General features: G+C 48.3%; 1 protein-coding gene across 1 annotated transcript; it reads left to right on the forward strand.

The window, feature by feature from the left end:
* The first annotated feature begins 15554 nt into the window (after positions 1–15554).
* Positions 15555–18668, forward strand: LOC127302271 (fasciclin-like arabinogalactan protein 2). Its single transcript, XM_051332676.2, has 2 exons — positions 15555–16011; positions 17458–18668. The coding sequence occupies exons 1-2, from the start codon at positions 15664–15666 to the stop codon at positions 18355–18357; spliced, it is 1248 nt and encodes a 415-aa protein (XP_051188636.1). The 5' UTR covers positions 15555–15663; the 3' UTR covers positions 18358–18668.
* Positions 18669–18889: the final 221 nt, after the last annotated feature.

The following is an 18889-nucleotide window of genomic DNA, read 5'->3' on the forward strand; positions in this document are numbered from 1 at the left end:
AAAATGACAAGTTTCAGATGAATAGTCTAAAGAAAAATCCCCCATCCTAATTTTCTTTTGTGAATTAGTGATAACTTAGAATTTAATGGGGTTGCGCGGTACCAGATTTCAATCCCTTTAGGGCGCTTTTGGTAGGCTGCATGCTCCTTGTCTCGTATCAGCCCAGCTTTTTTCGGCCCGTTTGGTTACCTGGCCGACGCCACGTTCTTGCAGGAACCAGTTCTCAAAGAACCCTCAGGCCAGGCCCTGGAGAACGCCCGGTTCGGCCGTTTCTAACGAGTCACCCCAGTTTCCGCAGAAGTGGAGAACGCGACGTCCTCGCAGAGCCACCGCGAGAAATAGCGGGAGCTCGCGCGAGATGGCGAAATCTCGGCGCCATGAATTCGGTCACCGCGCTTGAATTTTCGCCACCGTATATAGGTGCGGCTCTCTCACCGGCAAATCTAAATCCCCCATTTCCCCCCATTTCGAGCTCATCCAGCATCCCCGATCCAGCGACATGGTCGGCTCTACCTCACCCGCACGGTCGGCGAGGCTTGCGGCGGCGACGGCGGCTGTGGCGGTGGCTTCTGGCCGCGGAGGATGGTCGTCTTCTTCGTCTGCGTCGATGACTTTTGTTGTGGTAAGGTTCTGCAAACCCTAGCCTTAGATCTAGATCTTATGGGTACACAACCGGGGTCTGAACGAATCCATTGTAGGACATTCCTTCGTCGCCGGTGGAGGTTGTGGAGGTTTTCCGGGTTCCATCTGACTCTACTGACAAAGTATCAACTTGTCAATGCCTATGGATTGTAGGCTAGGGTTTAGTTGGAAGTAGAGGGCAAGTAGATCTCGAAGGTTTCAGCCGAAAAGTACTCGACGATTATGAAAACTAGGGTTTGTAACAATGATTCGATTGCCTCTTCGTCCCTCGACTCCCCCTTTATATAGGAGGTGGAGCCGAGGATTTCGTTTTGTACAAGTTACAGAGTCCGGGACGGTTTCTAACTCATCCCGCCAGATTTACAAATAACACTTCCTATTACAATTCTAACTTTCCTTAATACATCTTGGGCTCCCGAATCTTCTTATTCTTCGGGTATTGGGCCTTCAGTAAACCCCGGGTACTATCTTCGGCAGGCCCATTTGGGATGCCTATGTCAGTAGCCCCCGAGATTTTGCTTGAATCGTAGAGTCAGGGAAAATCTCCACTGTTTATTTTTATCCGAGAGCTTTAGCTTTTTTATATTTCTTCACATAAAATTCTATATTGTACAGGGATAATGGTAGTTGGGGCTAGTTCATCTGACGGATCAGGTACTAGTTAACTGCTCTAGTGGCAATCCGCAAAAACCTACTTCAAGACCACGTCCCTGGACATGATCTCGGGATACTGGTGTAAACTTCGACAGGTGCCGCTTAAGGTCTTACCATTCTGTCGAGTCCCAGTCAAATTTATCGAGTACCTAACGCGTCCGTTAGGATTTTTCTTCGTATCTGTTGATACGGATAAAAGTAGCAGAGTGCAGTCTTCGGCGATGCCACGCCCAGCAGAACGGATCTGGGGTCTTACCTTCGCAAATTTGCGGCATTCAGAAATTGATCGCAATTTTGGCGTTCTGAGAATATATTGTCGAGTGCTTTTCCGGCTGTTGGAATGGCACATTTTATCGAGTCAAATATGACTTATATTGCTCTCCCGATGGGAGTATATGTAGAGTTAATTATAACTCGAAATATACTCTCTTGCTTTTCTATCTTTTCTTTGTTAATTTCATCGGGCACGCGAACAGCGTTCCCGATGGGAGTAGCCCCCGAGGCTACAACCAAGAACTTGTGCTTGGTTGTAGGCTCAACATTTTAGTCCACCTTGTCGCTATATTGTCATTATTTCCCAATATGATCTCTCTTCTCTTTTTTTATCTCTCGGGTGCGCGAACAGCGCTCCCGATGGGAGTAGCCCCCGAGGCTACAGCCAAGGACTTGTGCTTGGTTGTAGGCTCCCGCAATTTCTATATTGCCATACTCGAAATTTTACTTTTTATCGAAGTAGCCCCCGAGCATTTGGGCAAAAACTTGTATTTGATCAAAGGCTCCCGAAGTATTTAATAACTTCTCCTGTCGCCAATCTTCTTTTATTTTTCTTGTCGGCATGCTTCCCTTAATCAAATTTACTCCATCTCTGTTAATAGTCGTTATTTTTCTGCCTTGTGGGTCCATTGTTTCCACCACGTTGACACGTCGTGTAAGTGGGGGACACACGTCCTCCGCTTTTTCTGGCGCACGTACAGTAACGCCTATCTCAGTAAAAATACCTTTTTACCCTTTTATCTAGAAGATCTTTTTTCACCACACGATTTCTTCATCCAACGGTGCATTGCTTCGCCCGATTCTTATATAAACCTTTCTTCAACCTCCGTTCACTCCTTCCCTTGCGCCGCACATCTGTTCCTCTTTGCAAAAACTTCCCCTGCGCCCAACTCTCTCTGATCTTCCGCACTCACGGACATTGCCTTTTCCATTGCCGTTGATGCCACCGCGCACACGACTCACTCGCCACAGCACTCCAGAATCCAAGATGGCCGCCGAAGATCTTGAGTGGGAGAGATCTAAAATCTCCAACCAAGACGTCAACACGCTGAAGAGGCTTGGCTTGATGAAGAAAGAAGACGCCATCCGCTTTCCCAGCGAAGAAAGCTACCCCAACCCTCCAATGGAGTACCGGGTTAGTTTCGTTGATCACCTCATCCGCGGCCTTTCGGCCCCAATTCACGATTTCCTCCGCGGCCTTCTTTTTGTTTACGGGATTCAACTGCACCAGTTGACCCCCAATTCCATCCTCCACATTTCCATTTTTATCACACTGTGCGAATGCTTCCTTGGAATCCCTCCTAATTGGGCTCTGTGGAAACGCATTTTCTGCCTCCGCCGCAATGGCTCCCACAACGCCACCTATAACATAGGCGGCGTTGTTATCTGTGTCCGAACTGACGTTGATTATTTCGACGTCAAGTTTCCTGATTCTGTCCAAGGATGGCGCAAAAGATGGCTCTACATTCACGAAGAAAGTGCCAACTCTGTGGAACACAACATAATCCCTTTCGACGGAAGTGCCAAAATTCAGCGCCGCCGTTCCTGGGACGCTGAAGCTTCCGAAGAAGAGAAAAAGGCGACAGAAGCACTTATGTCTCGTATTCATCAGCTTCAAAATACTCGAGGCAAAGAACTATCTGGTGTTCAAATCACTGCCTACTTCCTTAGGATTAGAGTGCAGCCTCTTCAGGCTCGCAAAAATCCCCTTTGGACGTATTCTGGTGAAAACGACGCCAATAGAATCTCCAGTGATCTTTCTGCAAAGGACTTGGAGAAATTGATTCGAAGAGTTTCCCGCCTGGCCAAGAAGGATCCTATTCCCTCCTCTTGTCGCGTGGAACCATACAGCTCCGCCAATCCTCTCCCCGAGGTATTTTGTCTTCTCGAGTTTCTGTCTTGTTCCGAACTTTCCCTGCATCTCATTGTATTGGTATCTCTCTAATTTTTCTTTTGTCGCTATTTTCTTGCAGAACCATCCTACTATGACTTCCCTTCCTCCTCTTCCTGAGGATGGAGAAGTCGAAGAACAGGCTATCGTTGCCGAAGACACCCAAGGTTCTTCTATTCCTGAAAGTGAAGTCGCAGGTTCTCACAAATCTGCGGCTTCCCATGAAAAAGAAGTTGAATCTGAAGCCAGCGAGTCGACGCAATCCCTTCCTCCTGCTGTTTCCCCAAGGAACAAAAGGAAAAGGAATGATGCCGAGGATTCTGGCACTTCTAAGGCTGAAAAAGTTGTTCCTTCTCATCCGAAGGCAGCTTATGATCCTTATATTGAATCCCTCGTCAGCTCGTAAGTTATCTTTATTTCTCCCTATTCTTGTACTCGAAATGTTTATCTTGTCTTGCTTTTTATGCTGCCGATTTTTGATCAACAGTGATGACGAGGAAGAAGTACCAACTGTTGACGTGGCTCCTCGGACAAGCACGTCACATACTGTACTTGCCTCAGACACGCTAGTTGAAGGAGAAGAATCCTCGCCTCCTCAACAAAACGTCGTCACCACAACTCCGCCAGCAAGCCCCCTTGCTCCTTCACCAAAAAGGACAAGGATTGAAACGATTGTTGAACCTGCCCCTCAATTGGGCAACTCGTCGACTCTGCTCTTAGATGATGTAAGTTTGTCGATATCTATACTCCCCTATTTTGCTTTGTCACGCCTTCACTCTCTTTTTCATGCCGATGTTTCTCTTGCTGTGTTCTTCTTTAACAGCCCATGATCAAAGAGCTTCTCCGCATCGGATCCCAATTTATTGGGTACCGTGAATATGCTAGCAGAGCCGAAGGTAACAACTTTTATACTTGCCGTTTTTTCTTGACTTTTTGCTCCTGTTGCTTGTCGCGATTTTTGATCTTTCTTCTTTTTTTTATATCTCGACAAAGAAACTTGCAGAGGCCAACAAACGTGCCGACGCACTTGCTCAAAAACTTGAGCAAAGTGAGGCGGCTCGCAAGAAAGCCGAACTTGTTGCTAGTGAAGCTAAAGCCGAGGCTGATGAAGCCAAAGCAAAAGCTGCTAGTGTCGAGGAACTGCAAAAAAGACTTGAGGATGCTGAATCTGCCTTAAACGAGCACAAAGCTGCACAAGCTTCTCGTGAACAGGGGATCCTCAAGCGCCTGAAATCACAAAGTCGACGCACTCACAGTAATACCATTGATCCCTTCTATTTTGATGAGAACCGCTGTTTCTTGTTTCTTGACCAACGTTTTGTTTCCTGTGGCAGCCCAAACAGGCCAAGATTTTGATCTGGAGAATCCCGTCAATGACCCTCTCCTTGACGCACTTTCTTATCTGGAGCTTCATGGGTCCGAAATTCGTGAAGGCGTGGCAAATGCGAATGCGGGATTGTCGGCGCTGTTCCCCTACTTCTTCCCGAAGAAAGAGGAGCCCCCGACTTTCCTTGCCCTTGCCAAGATTTTCAATTCACCAGAAGACCTTGGACTGAAGATGCGTCAAGAAAACATGAAGATTGCCGTCGAAAGCACTGTCGCTTTGGTTGCTGACAGTCAACAGACTGTTGATTGGACGAAAGTTGGCGACACCGAGCAGATAGAGCAATCAAGATGGAGGTCGCTGATTAAGGGAGCCAAGCCCAACACGAAGAAGATCTTGGCCTATCTCGGGATCAAACCAGCGTCGACTCCTAGCTCATCAAGGCCGGAGGTCTAGTTGCATGCCTCTTTGTTTTTCTTTCTATGTTTCTTTTGCTCTTGTCGCCAAAGTAATCATTTGGCGACACGTACTTCCTTAGCTCCAATGTAATGCCTTTGTAATTATCCCGAAAGATTAATGAAAACTCTATCTTTGCTTGTTGTTTGATGTTGTCTTGTTTAAATTTCAGTTGATATTTTATAACTATACTCCATCTTCCGCTCCTTCCAATGTTTCGCCTTCTTCTTCTCGCTCAAGGAGAACTCTTGCTGATGCTACACCTGTCGAAGATTCCTTGTCGCGAGAATTGGATGAACTTCGACAGCAACTTCAGTATGCAAAGAAGCAAACACTTGTGATGATGGAGAAATCTCGTAAGTCATCTGAAGCCGAAAAAGTTGCACTTCAGCAAGCTCGCGAGGCCGTGGCTGCTAAGGAAATCGCTACTTCCGAGGCTGAAAAGGCGACTACTCGAGAAAATTTCATGCTCGAGTTAATGAATGAAGCCAGTGCGGATATGTCGGGTATGCTTGTTCCATCCTCCGATATTTTTCGTCTTTATGCTATGTCTCTTAAAGTTTTCTGCTCCGCTGTTTTTAATAGGTTCCTTTACTGATGCTGTTGCCGAAGAAGAGAGGGTAAATACCAGGACGAACCTCCTTGTTAACCTTTCCCTTGATCATGGTTCTCTGTTTTGGGCTACCCCGGAGAGGACCCGCCAGATTGTCAGATTTCAGGATCGTGCCTCTCAAACTCGCGATTTCCTTGACTTCTGTACCAAGACCCTTTCTATGGTTTATAACTCCATGTTTTCTCGGAACGTCCAACCAAAAACTCTTCCTGAGTTAATGGAGAAATTCAAGGATGCCCGCAGTATCCATGATTTTGTCAGAGCTCAATTGATAGCTGGCGCCAGATTTGCTCTTATCATGCTTCAGATCTGCCACTCAAATCTTGACCTGACCCAAGTTGTTGCGAAAGTTCATGAAAAGGTAAAGCGCCGAAGAGTTGGTGTCGACCGAATCAACACTAAGGTTTCTCCTATAGCCGAAGAAATGATTGAAGACCTTCTTCGGATGGATGCCGATTTTTTTGCAGATGGTCATTATGCTGATTTTCTTGGCGATGCTCCTGAAGAAAACAGAATTACCCTTGATGACATACTTAATCATGACTAATTATTTTCCTTTGGTAGATAACTCTTTTTTGTGACCCATGACTGTGATTATATTGTGAAACAATCACCATATTTCTATATTTGTCTAGCCCCCGAGTGTTTCGGTGGCTATTTACTATTTTTGTATATTGCGAGGTTTTGAACCAAGGCATTTATTTAATATGTATTTACGGCGAATATCAGCCCCCGAGCTTCTTTATTGAGTACTATTTTGTATTTTTATTGACTCACGAGGTATTTTAATACCAAGGCAAGGCTTTTCTTTTTCGATGAACTATATTGAAATTCGTCGGGTCAGAGACTTTGAGCATGTCGATAAAGAAAAGTTATATTGACACTATCTTTATTATATTGCAGCACCGCGAGCCCGCCTCATTAAAAACCTTTCCCGGCCCCACTCGGTGCCCCGAAAAAGGAAAAGAGTGTGTCTGAAAACTCGCGGGCGTTTCAGTACATTGAAGTTTTACAAGGACTATATTTCGACTCTAGGCGTAGAACCGCCTGAGTTGCGCCACGTTCCAGGGGTTTTGCTCCTCCACCCCTGTCTTCTTGTCCTTTATCCTGTATGCTCCTCCTCCGATTACCTCCGTGACAATGTAGGGGCCTAGCCACGGTGACTCGAGTTTTTCATGACTTTTTTGCGTGAGCCGAAGAACTAGGTCTCCCACTTGAAAGGATCTTGGCCGCAAACGTCGGCTGTGATAATTCTTCAAATCCTGTTGGTATTTGGTTACCCGAGACAATACTTCATCTCTAGCTTCATCAAGTGCATCGACGTCGTCTTCTAGCGCTTTTCTCGACAACTCTTCATCATATTCTGCGACTCTTGGAGAGTCATGCTCTATCTCGATTGGTAGTACTGCTTCTGCTCCATGAACCAAGAAGAACGGAGTTTCCTGTGTTGCTGTGTTTGGTGTTGTTCGTATGCTCCATAATACACTGGGTAGCTCCTCTGGCCAGGTGTGTCGAGCTTTCTCCAGTGGCGCTAATAAGCGTTTCTTAATGCCGTTGCAGATGATTCCGTTAGCTTTCTCGACTTGGCCATTGGTCTGCGGGTGCGCAACTGACGCAAAGTGTAACTTTATACCCACTTCTTCGCAATAATGTTTAAACTCGTGGGATGTGAAGTTACTGCCATTGTCTGTGACAATGCTATGGGGAACTCCAAATCTGAAGACGAGGCCTTTTATGAATTTTACTGCAGATGCTCCGTCTGGTGAATTTATCGGCTTCGCTTCTATCCACTTTGTAAATTTGTCGACAGCTACTAGCATGTACTCCTTTCCTCCTGGCCAGGATTTGTGTAACTTGCCCACCATATCGAGTCCCCATTGGGCAAAAGGCCACGACAATGGTATTGGTGTTAGTTCTGCTGCTGGAGAGTGAGGTTTTGCGGCAAACCTTTGACACGCGTCACAAGTTCTTACTATTTCCTTGGCGTCCTCGATTGCTGTCAACCAGTAGAATCCTGCCCAAAATACCTTGGCTGCAATAGCTCGACTACTTGCGTGGTGGCCACATATTCCTTCGTGTACATCCTTCAGAATTATTCTTCCTTCTTCGGGTGTGACACACCTTTGCAAGACGCCTGAAATACTTCGCTTGTACAATTCTCCTTTGACCACCGTGAAAGCTTTGGAGCGTCGAATTACTCGCCTTGCCTCAACTGGATCGTCGGGTATTTCTTTCCTGAGGATGTATGAGATGTACATCTGCATCCATGGTATCTGTATCACCATGACCAGATCCTGATCTTCTTCTTCCTCTTGCTCTTCCTTGGTAGCCCCCGAGGGTTTCTTCTCCTTCTTTTTTGATTTTGTTGATTTTGTAGACCTCTCTGTTATCTCTTCCCAAAATACACCCGGCGGAACTGCAAGGCATTGCGACCCGATGTTTGCAAGAACGTCGGCTTCGTCGTTGCTCAATCTGCTAATATGATTTACTTCGCATCCATCAAACAATTTTTCGAGCTCGTTGTACACCTCCTTGTATGCCATCATGCTATCATTGACTGCGTCACATTGGTTCATGACTTGCTGAGCTACCAATTGTGAGTCGCCAAATATCTTTAACCGAGTTGCACCGCAAGCTTTCGCCATCTTCATCCCGTGTATGAGAGCTTCGTATTCTGCTTCATTGTTAGATGCGTTAGGGAACGTCATCCGAAGGATGTACTTCAACTTGTCGCCTTCAGGTGATATGAGTACTACTCCTGCGCCAGCTCCTTCTAGTCTTTTGGACCCATCAAAGTTCATGGTCCAAGTTCTCGAAAATCTGGAGGTCCTGTGTTTTGCAACTCCATCCACTCTGCAATGAAGTCCGGCAGCACTTGCGACTTGATTGCTTTTCTTTTTTCATACGTGATGTCCCGAGGGGAAAGTTCTATTCCCCAAAGGGAGACACGACCCGTAGCTTCTGGATTGTTCAATATATTTGACAAGGGAGCTTCATTGACCACTATGATCGGGTGTGCCGAAAAATAGTGGCGCAATTTTCGTGCTGTTATGAACACTCCATATGCTAGCTTTTGGTACTGAGGGTACCTTTGTTTTGAGGGCGATAAAAGTTCGCTAACGAAGTATACTGGCCTCTGCACGCCGTGGAGTTTTCCTTCTTCCTCCCTTTCGACAACTAGCACCGTGCTCACCACTTGGGGCGTGGCTGCGATATACAGCAGGAGAGGTTCCTTTTCCTTCGGCGCCACCAAAATTGGTGGTGTCGAGATTGTGCGCTTCAAATCCTCGAAAGCTCTGTCAGCTTCTTCGTTCCACTGGAATTTATCTCCTTGCTTTATCAGAGCGTAGAATGGTAACGCTTTTTCTCCCAGCCTGGCGACGAATCTGCTCAAAGCTGCGACTCGCCCCGTTAGCTGTTGTATTTCTTTCAACTTTGTTGGCTTCCTCATTGTTACGATAGCTTGTATTTTATCGGGATTTGCTTCAATCCCTCTTGCTGAGACTAGAAACCCCAGAAGTTCTCCTGCGGGGACGCCAAAAGAACACTTCGTCGGGTTCAACTTCAGGCAGAATTTGTCGAGGTTGTCAAAAGTTTCCTTGAGATCCTCGATCAGTGTTGTCCCCTTTTTTGACGTTATGACGACATCGTCGATGTATACTTGCACGTTTTTCCCAATCTGTGTCGCCAAACACTTCTGCATCATCCTCTGATATGTTGCTCCCGCATTTTTTAGACCGAAGGGCATTGTTCTGTAGCAAAACACGCCGTAAGGTGTAATAAACGCGGTCTTTACTTCATCTTCTTCTTTCAATCTGATCTGGTTATAACCAGAATATGCGTCCAGGAAGGAAAGACGTTCACATCCAGCCGTGGAGTCGATAATTTGATCGATCCTCGGGAGGGGAAAGTGATCCTTTGGACAATGTTTATTGAGACACGTAAAGTCGACGCACATGCGAAGGACCTTAGTGTTTTTCTTCGGCACCAACACAGGATTTGCTACCCATGTGGCTTCTGTGAATATCTCTTTGATAAAACCAGCTTCTCGTAGTCGATTGATTTCTGACAGCATAGCTTTGCGGTTTGGTTCTGAAAAACGCCGCAAAGGTTGTTTGATTGGTCTCGCTATTGGATCCAAGTTTAGATGGTGCTCGGCAAGTTCCCTGGGTACTCCTGGCATGTCAGCTGGACACCATGCGAAGATTTTCCAGTTCTCACGGAGGAACTCGACGAGTGCGCTTTCCTATGCGATATCCATGTCGTTTGCGATAGATGTCGTCTTTTTCGGGTCTGTTGGGTGAATCTGCACCTCCTTTGAATTTTTCTCGGTATTGAAAGTTGATTCTTTGTTTGGCCTTCCAACGTCTGGCAATACGTCGTAATCAGTCATGCTTTTTGACGCCAGATACTCAGCTTGCATCCCAAAAGTTTCTGACAGCCGGTGAAAATCCTTGTCACACTTATCGGCTAAGGCAAAGCTTCCTTTGACTGTGATTGGTCCCTTTGGTCCAGGCAACCTCCATAACAGGTATGTATAGTGTGGCACCGCCATAAATCTAGCATATGCTGGTCGTCCCAACAGAGCGTGGTACTGCGACGGAAAATCCACGACTTCAAATTCGAGCCTCTCGATTCTATAATTTTCTCGGGTCCCAAACTGAACGTCGAGATTGATCTTCCCCAATGGATAACTTGGTTTCTCCGGTGTGATGCCGTGGAACCTTGTGTCTGTTGGTTTCAAGTTTGCTAAGGATATGTTCATCTTCCTCAATGTATCTGCATACATAAGGTTTAGGCTGCTGCCGCCGTCTATGAACACTCGAGAGACATCAAATCCCGCGATAATCGTAGGCGTGAATGAGTCTTGTTTTGCCACAGTCGAGGAACTTGTCGCGGATGATCTGCTATGGTGAAGCCAATATCTTGTCCTGACCAATTAAGGTACTCAACTGTTGGTGGAGGCATTTTTTCTGCCATAAACACCTGTCGTGAGATTACTTTCTGAGCTCTATTGGACGGCCTTCCCTTCTGGATCATCGACACTGCTCCGTTGGAGTTAGGATCAACATAAGGTGGTGGTGGAGGTGCTGCCGCTATTCTGAGCTGATGCCGATTGTCGTCTGTAATCGCGGGAGGAGGTGGCAAGTGAATCTCGCTTCTGGGTTCTCGAGGATTTCTCTGTGTTGCCCGCGCGTTAGCGTTCTCTGCATACCGCAACATTGCCTGAAAATTTCGACAGTCTTTCTGCAGGTGCCCTGACTGTCTTTTACCGTTGCTGTCGAGGAAAAAGTGCATCTGACACGGTCCATTCATCATCTCTTCAGGGGACACGAAAGGCCTTGGGAACCTAGGCCCGCTATTTTGCCTGTTGCGTGAATCATCCCTGTTATCACCTCGCTGTTCATTGCTTCTCTGATAATCATCTCTGTTGCTTCCTCCTGTGTTTGCCCGAAAGCCTGCCGAAATTTGCCCTGGAGCGTCATAGTTCGGATACTGCCGAGGAAATCGTCGCCTCGGTTGATAGCTTCGACCACGGTCCTCCTCTGGTGACCTGTGCCGTTTGTTGTGGACAGCGTCTTCTCCATCTGCCCATCTGTTTGCTATCTCCATTAACGCGGATACTGTCTTTGGATTGGTCCTTCCCAAGTCCTCGACAAAATCTCCACGCCTAATTCCTGCGACAAACGCGTCTATTGCTCTCTCGTCAGATATATTTTCTGCCGAGTTTTTGATGATATTCCACCTTTGGATGTACTTTCTCATTGGCTCATCTGGCTTTTGTCGACATGCTCTCAACTCCTCTAACGACGCAGGTTTTTTGCACGTGGATCTGAAGTTCTTAACGAACACATCCTCGAAACTTTCCCAGCTGTCGATGGATCCTGGAGTGAGTTTCTTTATCCAAGATCGTGCGGCTCCACTCAAATGCACCTGGATGCTTTGCATAGCTGTTGCTCTGGTTCCTCCTGTGAGCTTCACTGTCTCGAGATAGTCAACTAGCCAATCCTCTGGATCTTGAAGGCCGTCGAACTTCTTGAAATTATCGGGTAACTTGAATCCTGAGGGGACTCGAGTTTTTCGGACTCTCCTCGTGAAGCATGGTAAGCCGCACATATCTTCGTCGTTAAGCTCCGGAGATTGCCGATGATCCCTTCTGCTTTGCCGCGCTCTGTCGACCCTTGCTTGTGCTGCTGTGTCTCTTGCTCCACTTGGTCCTTCAGGTGCTGCCGCTGTTGCTGCTGGTCGTGGACTATTTTGCCTTGCCGCTCCTTCGGGAGGCGTTGATACAAACGCTGTCCCCATAGCTCCAACTCCTGCTACCGCCATATTGTACAGTGTTTCCCTTGGATCACCTGGAGGTGGTTTAGATGCGAGGATAAAAGCATGTGTCGCCATATACCCAGCCTCTGGTGTCTTAGGGATGATGTTTCCTCTTGTATCTATCGACATAAAGGACATGTCGAGGTTTTGGACCAGGTGCTCTCTTTCTGCTTCGGGTATATGTTGCAACCTTGATCTTGCTCTGTTCCGCGCCTCCCTGTGACTATCACCCGAAGTTCTAGATTGTCGACTGAGATCTGCCCTCCTCCTGCTAGATGCAGAAGCTGCCTCCTTTCTTCTGTTTAACTCAGCTGTCTGTTTTTCCAATTCTCTCGCAGCTCGTGCGAGCCTATATTGATATGCTTGCAATTCCTCTGGTGTGGCTGTGGTGGCCATTGGTTCTGAACCGTTCATAGCTCTCGTGGCTCTGTCCCACGCTGCTTGTGAAAGCTGAACTCTGTCTCGCGGCTGCGGCCCGACGTATTTATTGCCTAGGCCTTGTCGCAGATTGGAGGGATCGACGTATGGATTTCCCAGATCGTCGAAAGCCTCAGATGTTTCCTCTTGATCTTCAATGGCATAAATCTGATGATAATTTGTACTCAGATCTATGTTGGGTTTGGTGACATCATCGTTGAGATTGATGAAGACCTTGCCCACTGTGATAGATTTGTCGATGAAGTCGTAACTATCGACATCGCTTGAGCCATCGCTTATATATGAGTCCGCAGATGACTCAAACGACATGTCGTTGAAGATCTTGGTGAGTTTCTCTCTTGCTCTGGTGCTGACGTAGCTTGTCGACGAAGTTTCTTCTTCTCCTGACTCGGTTGACGATGTATAGCTTGAAAAATCGGAGTCGACCGCCGACGATCCCGACGAAATCGGAATCTCGACACGATACGATCCCTCCTTCTCGACGCGAAAGTGAAACCTTCCGAACGTCATCTCCATGGGCTCCGCCAGATACGCATATGCATCCAAACGGGAGGGTGGGTGAGGAACAAAATCGACAGGACCAGCAGCGATCTGTTTACCTCGATCCATTGCGTTGCTTGCGGTTGACGATGTCGAAGATCTTGAACGTGCCATCGAGATCAGATCCTTACGCCTCTAGTTCCCACAGACGGCGCCAATTGACAAAGTATCAACTTGTCAATGCCTAAGGATTGTAGGCTAGGGTTTAGTTGGAAGTAGAGGGCAAGTAGATCTCGAAGGTTTCAACCGAAAAGTACTCGACGATTATGAAAACTAGGGTTTGTAACAATGATTCGATTGCCTCTTCGTCCCTCGACTCCCCCTTTATATAGGAGGTGGAGCCGAGGATTTCGTTTTGTACAAGTTACAGAGTCCGGGACGGTTTCTAACTCATCCCGCCAGATTTACAAATAACACTTCCTATTACAATTCTAACTTTCCTTAATACATCTTGGGCTCCCGAATCTTCTTATTCTTCGGATATTGGGCCTTCAGTAAACCCCGGGTACTATCTTCGGCAGGCCCATTTGGGATGCCTATGTCATCTACCACGGGGACGGTGGTGCTGCCTGCATCTTCGCCAGGGTCCCCTACTTCCCCTACCTCGGTGTTGCGTGTGGCTCCTTTGACTGTAAGGCCGATCTTACCTACCTCGTTGTTCTTTGATGTGGTACTGGTAGTTCATAGATCTTCTAGTGCTTAAGGATGTCCATGTGGTAGTTCATTGATCCGCTAGTATTTGTCATGTAGGTGATCATATCTTTGGGCTCCCCTGATCTGTCTGCGCCAACTGTGAATGCTCAGCCATCTCTGATAGCAAGCAAACTAGCCATGGTTTGGAAACCTGAGCTATCAGAGTTTGTGCTGAACCGGTTAGTTCAGCTCGTCCGTAGCGGCGTCTGCTTCAACATGGGATTCAAGGAGCAGCAGATGAAGAAGGTAGCCGCGGATGTTCTTGCATTCGTCCGTGTACATGTCACCACTCTTCAGCTGTACAACCACATCAGAAACTGGAGGACGAAGTGGAGCGTCATCATGAAGATAAAATCCGATCGCATTCTGGACTGGAGCGAAGATGGTTGCTGCTTCTACGGTGGTGATGAAGGGGCGGCGGACGAGTACATCCTGGTACGAATCCTCGTTGAGCTCCTACATAGATCTGAAAGTATATACATGTCAATGTCGTCCGCACTAACAGGTGTTCCTTGTCGATTGCAGCAGTACCCGAAGCACCGTCAGTACGTCGGCACCCCGATCACCAACTACGCTCAGATGAAGATGATCTTCAGTCCCATGTTCGTCTGCAAGGCGCAGCTGTTCCAGCCTAACTTGCTGGTCAGGGCTATCGACTTCATTGCAGACAATGAAGCCGAGTATGCCGTCTACCGTAAGCTGCAGCCACCGGAGAGGAGGAGCTAGCTTAGGACTGGCTCCACAACCAGTTTCCTGGTTAGTGCTTCTGCTTCCTTCTCATGAGCCGCTGATTTTGGGAGGTGATCTTGTATCCCTCTATTAGCTAGGACTTGCTACAACCTGATCCCCGGTTTGTAATGATAAACTTGTTCGAGGTGGTATATACTAACCCCTCGTGACGAACTTGTGATGCATCACGAAGTAGTTGCTTCGTTCGTGATGCATCGCCCACTAAGTAGTTGGTGTGTATTACCAGCATCTTTTCTGATGACTAACCTCACCACTCTAAGTGAAGGGATTACCACAACACTGAGCTATCTGCAACCAAATAGGCTGTGGGCTGCACGACCTGGGAAGAATGGGTTGCAAACGGGCAACCAAACGATGAGACCTGAGTTCCTTCTCCGGAGCGCAAAAGGCCGCACAGACTACCAAACGACCCGCTAAAAGTGGCCCATGGCCCGTTCACGACGCGCAGGGACACCCATCTCGCTGCCGTAATCATGCAGAAAATCGACCCACGCAACCAAACACGCCCTTAGGGATTTTTTATCTGGGATGCGCCATCTCCCAACACATAGCCGTGGCATCGAAGCCAGGTAAACAGGAATGAATGGCGTGTCTAGCCAGTTCGAGCGATGTGGGAGCAGGCATTCCTACCGTAGCCATAAACTCGCAATCCAAAGAACCCAACCAGCCATCCAGCCAGGTCACGTCCACGTGTTCCAGGCCCCTCCTCGGCCTTTCTTTCCCAGCCCCAAATTGTCCCTTTCCACCCTCTCACGCCTTCGAGATTCCCGACTGGCCGGCGCTGCCCAGCAGGCCAGCAGAACCTGCGCCATGTCGATGGCATCCCCGTAATTACCCTGAAACTTCAGGGGTAGCAGCCCCACCGACTACTCGCCAGATCCCGCTGCCGCTACGTACGCACACTACTCTACATAGCACGGCCCACACAGCGCTCCAATCATAATTACACCATCAGCGGTCGGTCAGTGCCTCCCAGTGCTCCCCCTCCACTCCGCTCCACTCCGAGCTAGCTAGCCGCCGAGCTCTCGCGCGCTCTCGACGCCGACGCGCCAGCCGACGACGATAATGGAGCCCCGGCGGCGGCTAGCGCTGGCGGTGCTCGCCGTGGCCCTTGCGGCGGCGGCGACGGCGGCGGAGGGGTACAACATCACCAAGATCCTGGGCGAGCACACGGAGTACTCGCAGTTCAACAAGCTGCTCACGGAGACGCGCCTGGCGGCGGACATCAACAAGCGCCGCACCATCACCGTGCTCGCCGTCGCCAACGGCGACATGGGCGACCTCGCCGCCAGCGGACGCACGCTGCAGACCAAGCGACACATGCTCCAGATGCACGTCCTCGTCGACTACTACGGCGGCAAGAAGCTGCACCAGCTCGCGCACGGGGTCACCGCATGCTCCACCATGTTCCAGGTACCGTTGTCACCTACCACCGTCTTCCCCCTTGCTCAACAGTCAAAACTAGACGCCCCTGGCCCTGGGCTCAGCTACTGGAACTGACGATGACAGGTCGGGACAAGCTCTCCCTGTCGGTGAACTCAAAAGGATTAGTATTCCGTTAGTTATATACTGTTAATTGATCTGTACTCCTACTGCACTCCATCACTGGACGGTTTTAGCTTTGAGCTTTTAAAGCTGGTGGTAGCTCTAACAGTCTACCATCTGCACTTAAAGTAAGCTTTACTATTTGCAAATCAGTTTCTCTTACTAATTGATTTGTTCCGACTTTTGAGCAACAATTGTCTTGCAGAAATAAAAAAAGATAGCTTGAACCATTATGTGCAATTGTTTCATTAAAAAAAACTCCAATCTTTCTAATTTTGGGTTAATTTCCTAGGTGAACTTTTGCTGTTAGCAAAAGGCTGCATCATTGCTCAGCTGGAGCGCAGCTTCATGATAGAGTAGGTGGTCTTCCGGATAGAATAGTGAAGCTTCCATCCATGCCAGTAGTGGATGCCCTGCCCATGCACTAGCTGGCTAGGCCACTGATGATAAAGCTCTTCTAAAGCGATACATATAATATGAGCACAAACACGGACCTCCCAAAATGTGGAATTAATGGCGCTACTTTTGTGCTAGCAAGGAAATATTTGTGTCGTAACATCGCCCAAATAGACGTTTCTGTTAACGTTTCAACTAACCAATTTTTGTTCGAAAACGACATGAGATAAGTCGCTTTCGAAGCTGGGCCGGCAATGTTTTATGTACGTGCACATGGGCATGCCGGCCCAGTCTCTTCATTATCAATGAATTATTGACCTGTCTGATTATGATCCTGTCCGGAGAGTCCGCTGAGTGTACTTGATTAGTTGCTGTGCACACGGTCGCCGTATTTGGTCGATTTTGTGATCATGGATCGTATCCTTCGAGTATAGGGGTCATTTGAAAATGATGAAGATTTGCAAGTCCCAAGGCCAGATCTCGGGCCTTTTCTAACCGTTGGAGGCATAGATTGCTTACTCGGGCGCAGAGCATCTGTTTTGCTATCGAGTTAACAACCCACATGTTGCTTAATTTTGTATTTTTAGAGCAAAATACACCAAATTTCTGATCAGCCGGCAAGCATACTACTAACTGCAATACACTTTCTGCCATGTACGAAATGCACTAATTTCAGAATTATTTGGTCATCATTAAACTTTGCATTGAATTGGTCTCCATCAGCACGGGCATGAATTAGGTGAGCTAAATTCGGTCCCATGCGTGCAGCTTTGAGCATCAATCACATGCATTTCCAACAATCCAGCTCCAAATTATTAGTGCTACTACTTAATTATGATCTTGGTATAGTACTTAATTATTGGTGCTCCAAATTAGTTTACTGCAATTGACTGAAATGGATTAATTGTCGTCCTGCAGGAGTCCGGCGCAGCCCAAGGCATGTCCGGGTACGTGAACATCACGCAGCGCCGCGGCGGGAAGGTGACCTTCACGGCTGAGAACGCCGAGGACAGCTCGTCGCCGTCGACCTACGTCAAGACCGTGAAGGAGATCCCCTACGACCTGGCAGTGCTCCAGGTCGACAGCGTGCTGGCGTCCCCCGAGGCGGAGGCGCCCGTGGCGGCGCCGGCGCCGGTCAACATCACGGAGCTGCTCTCCAAGAAGTACTGCAAGAGCTTCGCGGGGCTGCTCGCCGCCGACGCCGAGGCCTTCAGCAACATCAACGCCACCAAGGACAACGGGCTCACGCTCTTCTGCCCCGTCGACTCCGCCGTGGCCGCCTTCATGCCCAAGTACAAGAACCTGACGGCCAAGGGCAGGATGGCCATCCTGCTCTTCCACGCCGTGCCGGACTACTACTCGCTGCAGCTCCTCGAGTCCAACAGCGGCAAGGTGAGCACGCTGGCCACGTCCAACGTCGCCAAGAAGGACTACAGCTTCGACGTCGATAAGGACGGCGACACCGCGTCGCTTGACACCAAGGTGGGCAAGGTGGCGTCGGTCACGGCCACCGTCAAGGACGACGACCCGCTCGCCGTCTACGCGATATCCAAGTTCCTGCAGCCCAAGGAGCTGTACAAGGTCGCCAAGGACCTGGCCCCGGCGCCGGCGCCCGCGGGGCCCAAGAAGAAGACCACCAAGAAGAAGCCCTCTGCGGCCTCCTCCCCCTCCGACGACGACGACGAATCCGCGGACTCGCCCGACACGTCCGACGAAGACGCTGCCGACAAGGACAATGCCGCCGCACCGTCCGTGCTCGCCGGGTGGGTGGCGACGGCCGCCGCAGCCACCGTCGCCGTGTTGGCGCTCGCTGCATAAGGTGTGAATCAGTAGTGTGGTCGGCGCCCGAGTTCTCGTTTTTGTCTCTGTCCATTCGGTCGTCTCTCTTGTTATTAGTGCGGAAAATAAGAAGCGCTATTTTATTCTTATTTATTACTCTTGCATTAAGAAGAAGAAAAGAAGAAAGGAAAAAACTACAACGAACAGCGTGGTTCTTGCTGTTTGATTTTTTTTTTTTTTTGTTTTACTTATTTTGTTGTGATCTTTTTGTAATGGTAGTGGTCTCTGGGATTGGAGTGTGTTTATATGATTTCCCCGTATATATATGCAAGACACGGTCAAGTCTAGAATGGTACTCTGATTTATTTATTTTTGTAATAGAAAATGTTAAAACTTGTACTCCATCAATTCTGCCTTTCAAGCTGTCCAAAGTAAAGCTTTCCGAATTCAGTGTCACGATGCTGCAAACATTGTCAAGAAGGAAGTGTTGTGTTACGATGCAAAGTGGAGCTTGCCATGTGATTAGCTTTGCTTGTTCAGCTTGTAAAGGGGTGATGCCGGCTCACTTTGG

This window comes from Lolium perenne, chromosome 5 (assembly GCF_019359855.2).
Source record: "Lolium perenne isolate Kyuss_39 chromosome 5, Kyuss_2.0, whole genome shotgun sequence".
Taxonomy (NCBI): Eukaryota; Viridiplantae; Streptophyta; class Magnoliopsida; order Poales; family Poaceae; genus Lolium; species Lolium perenne.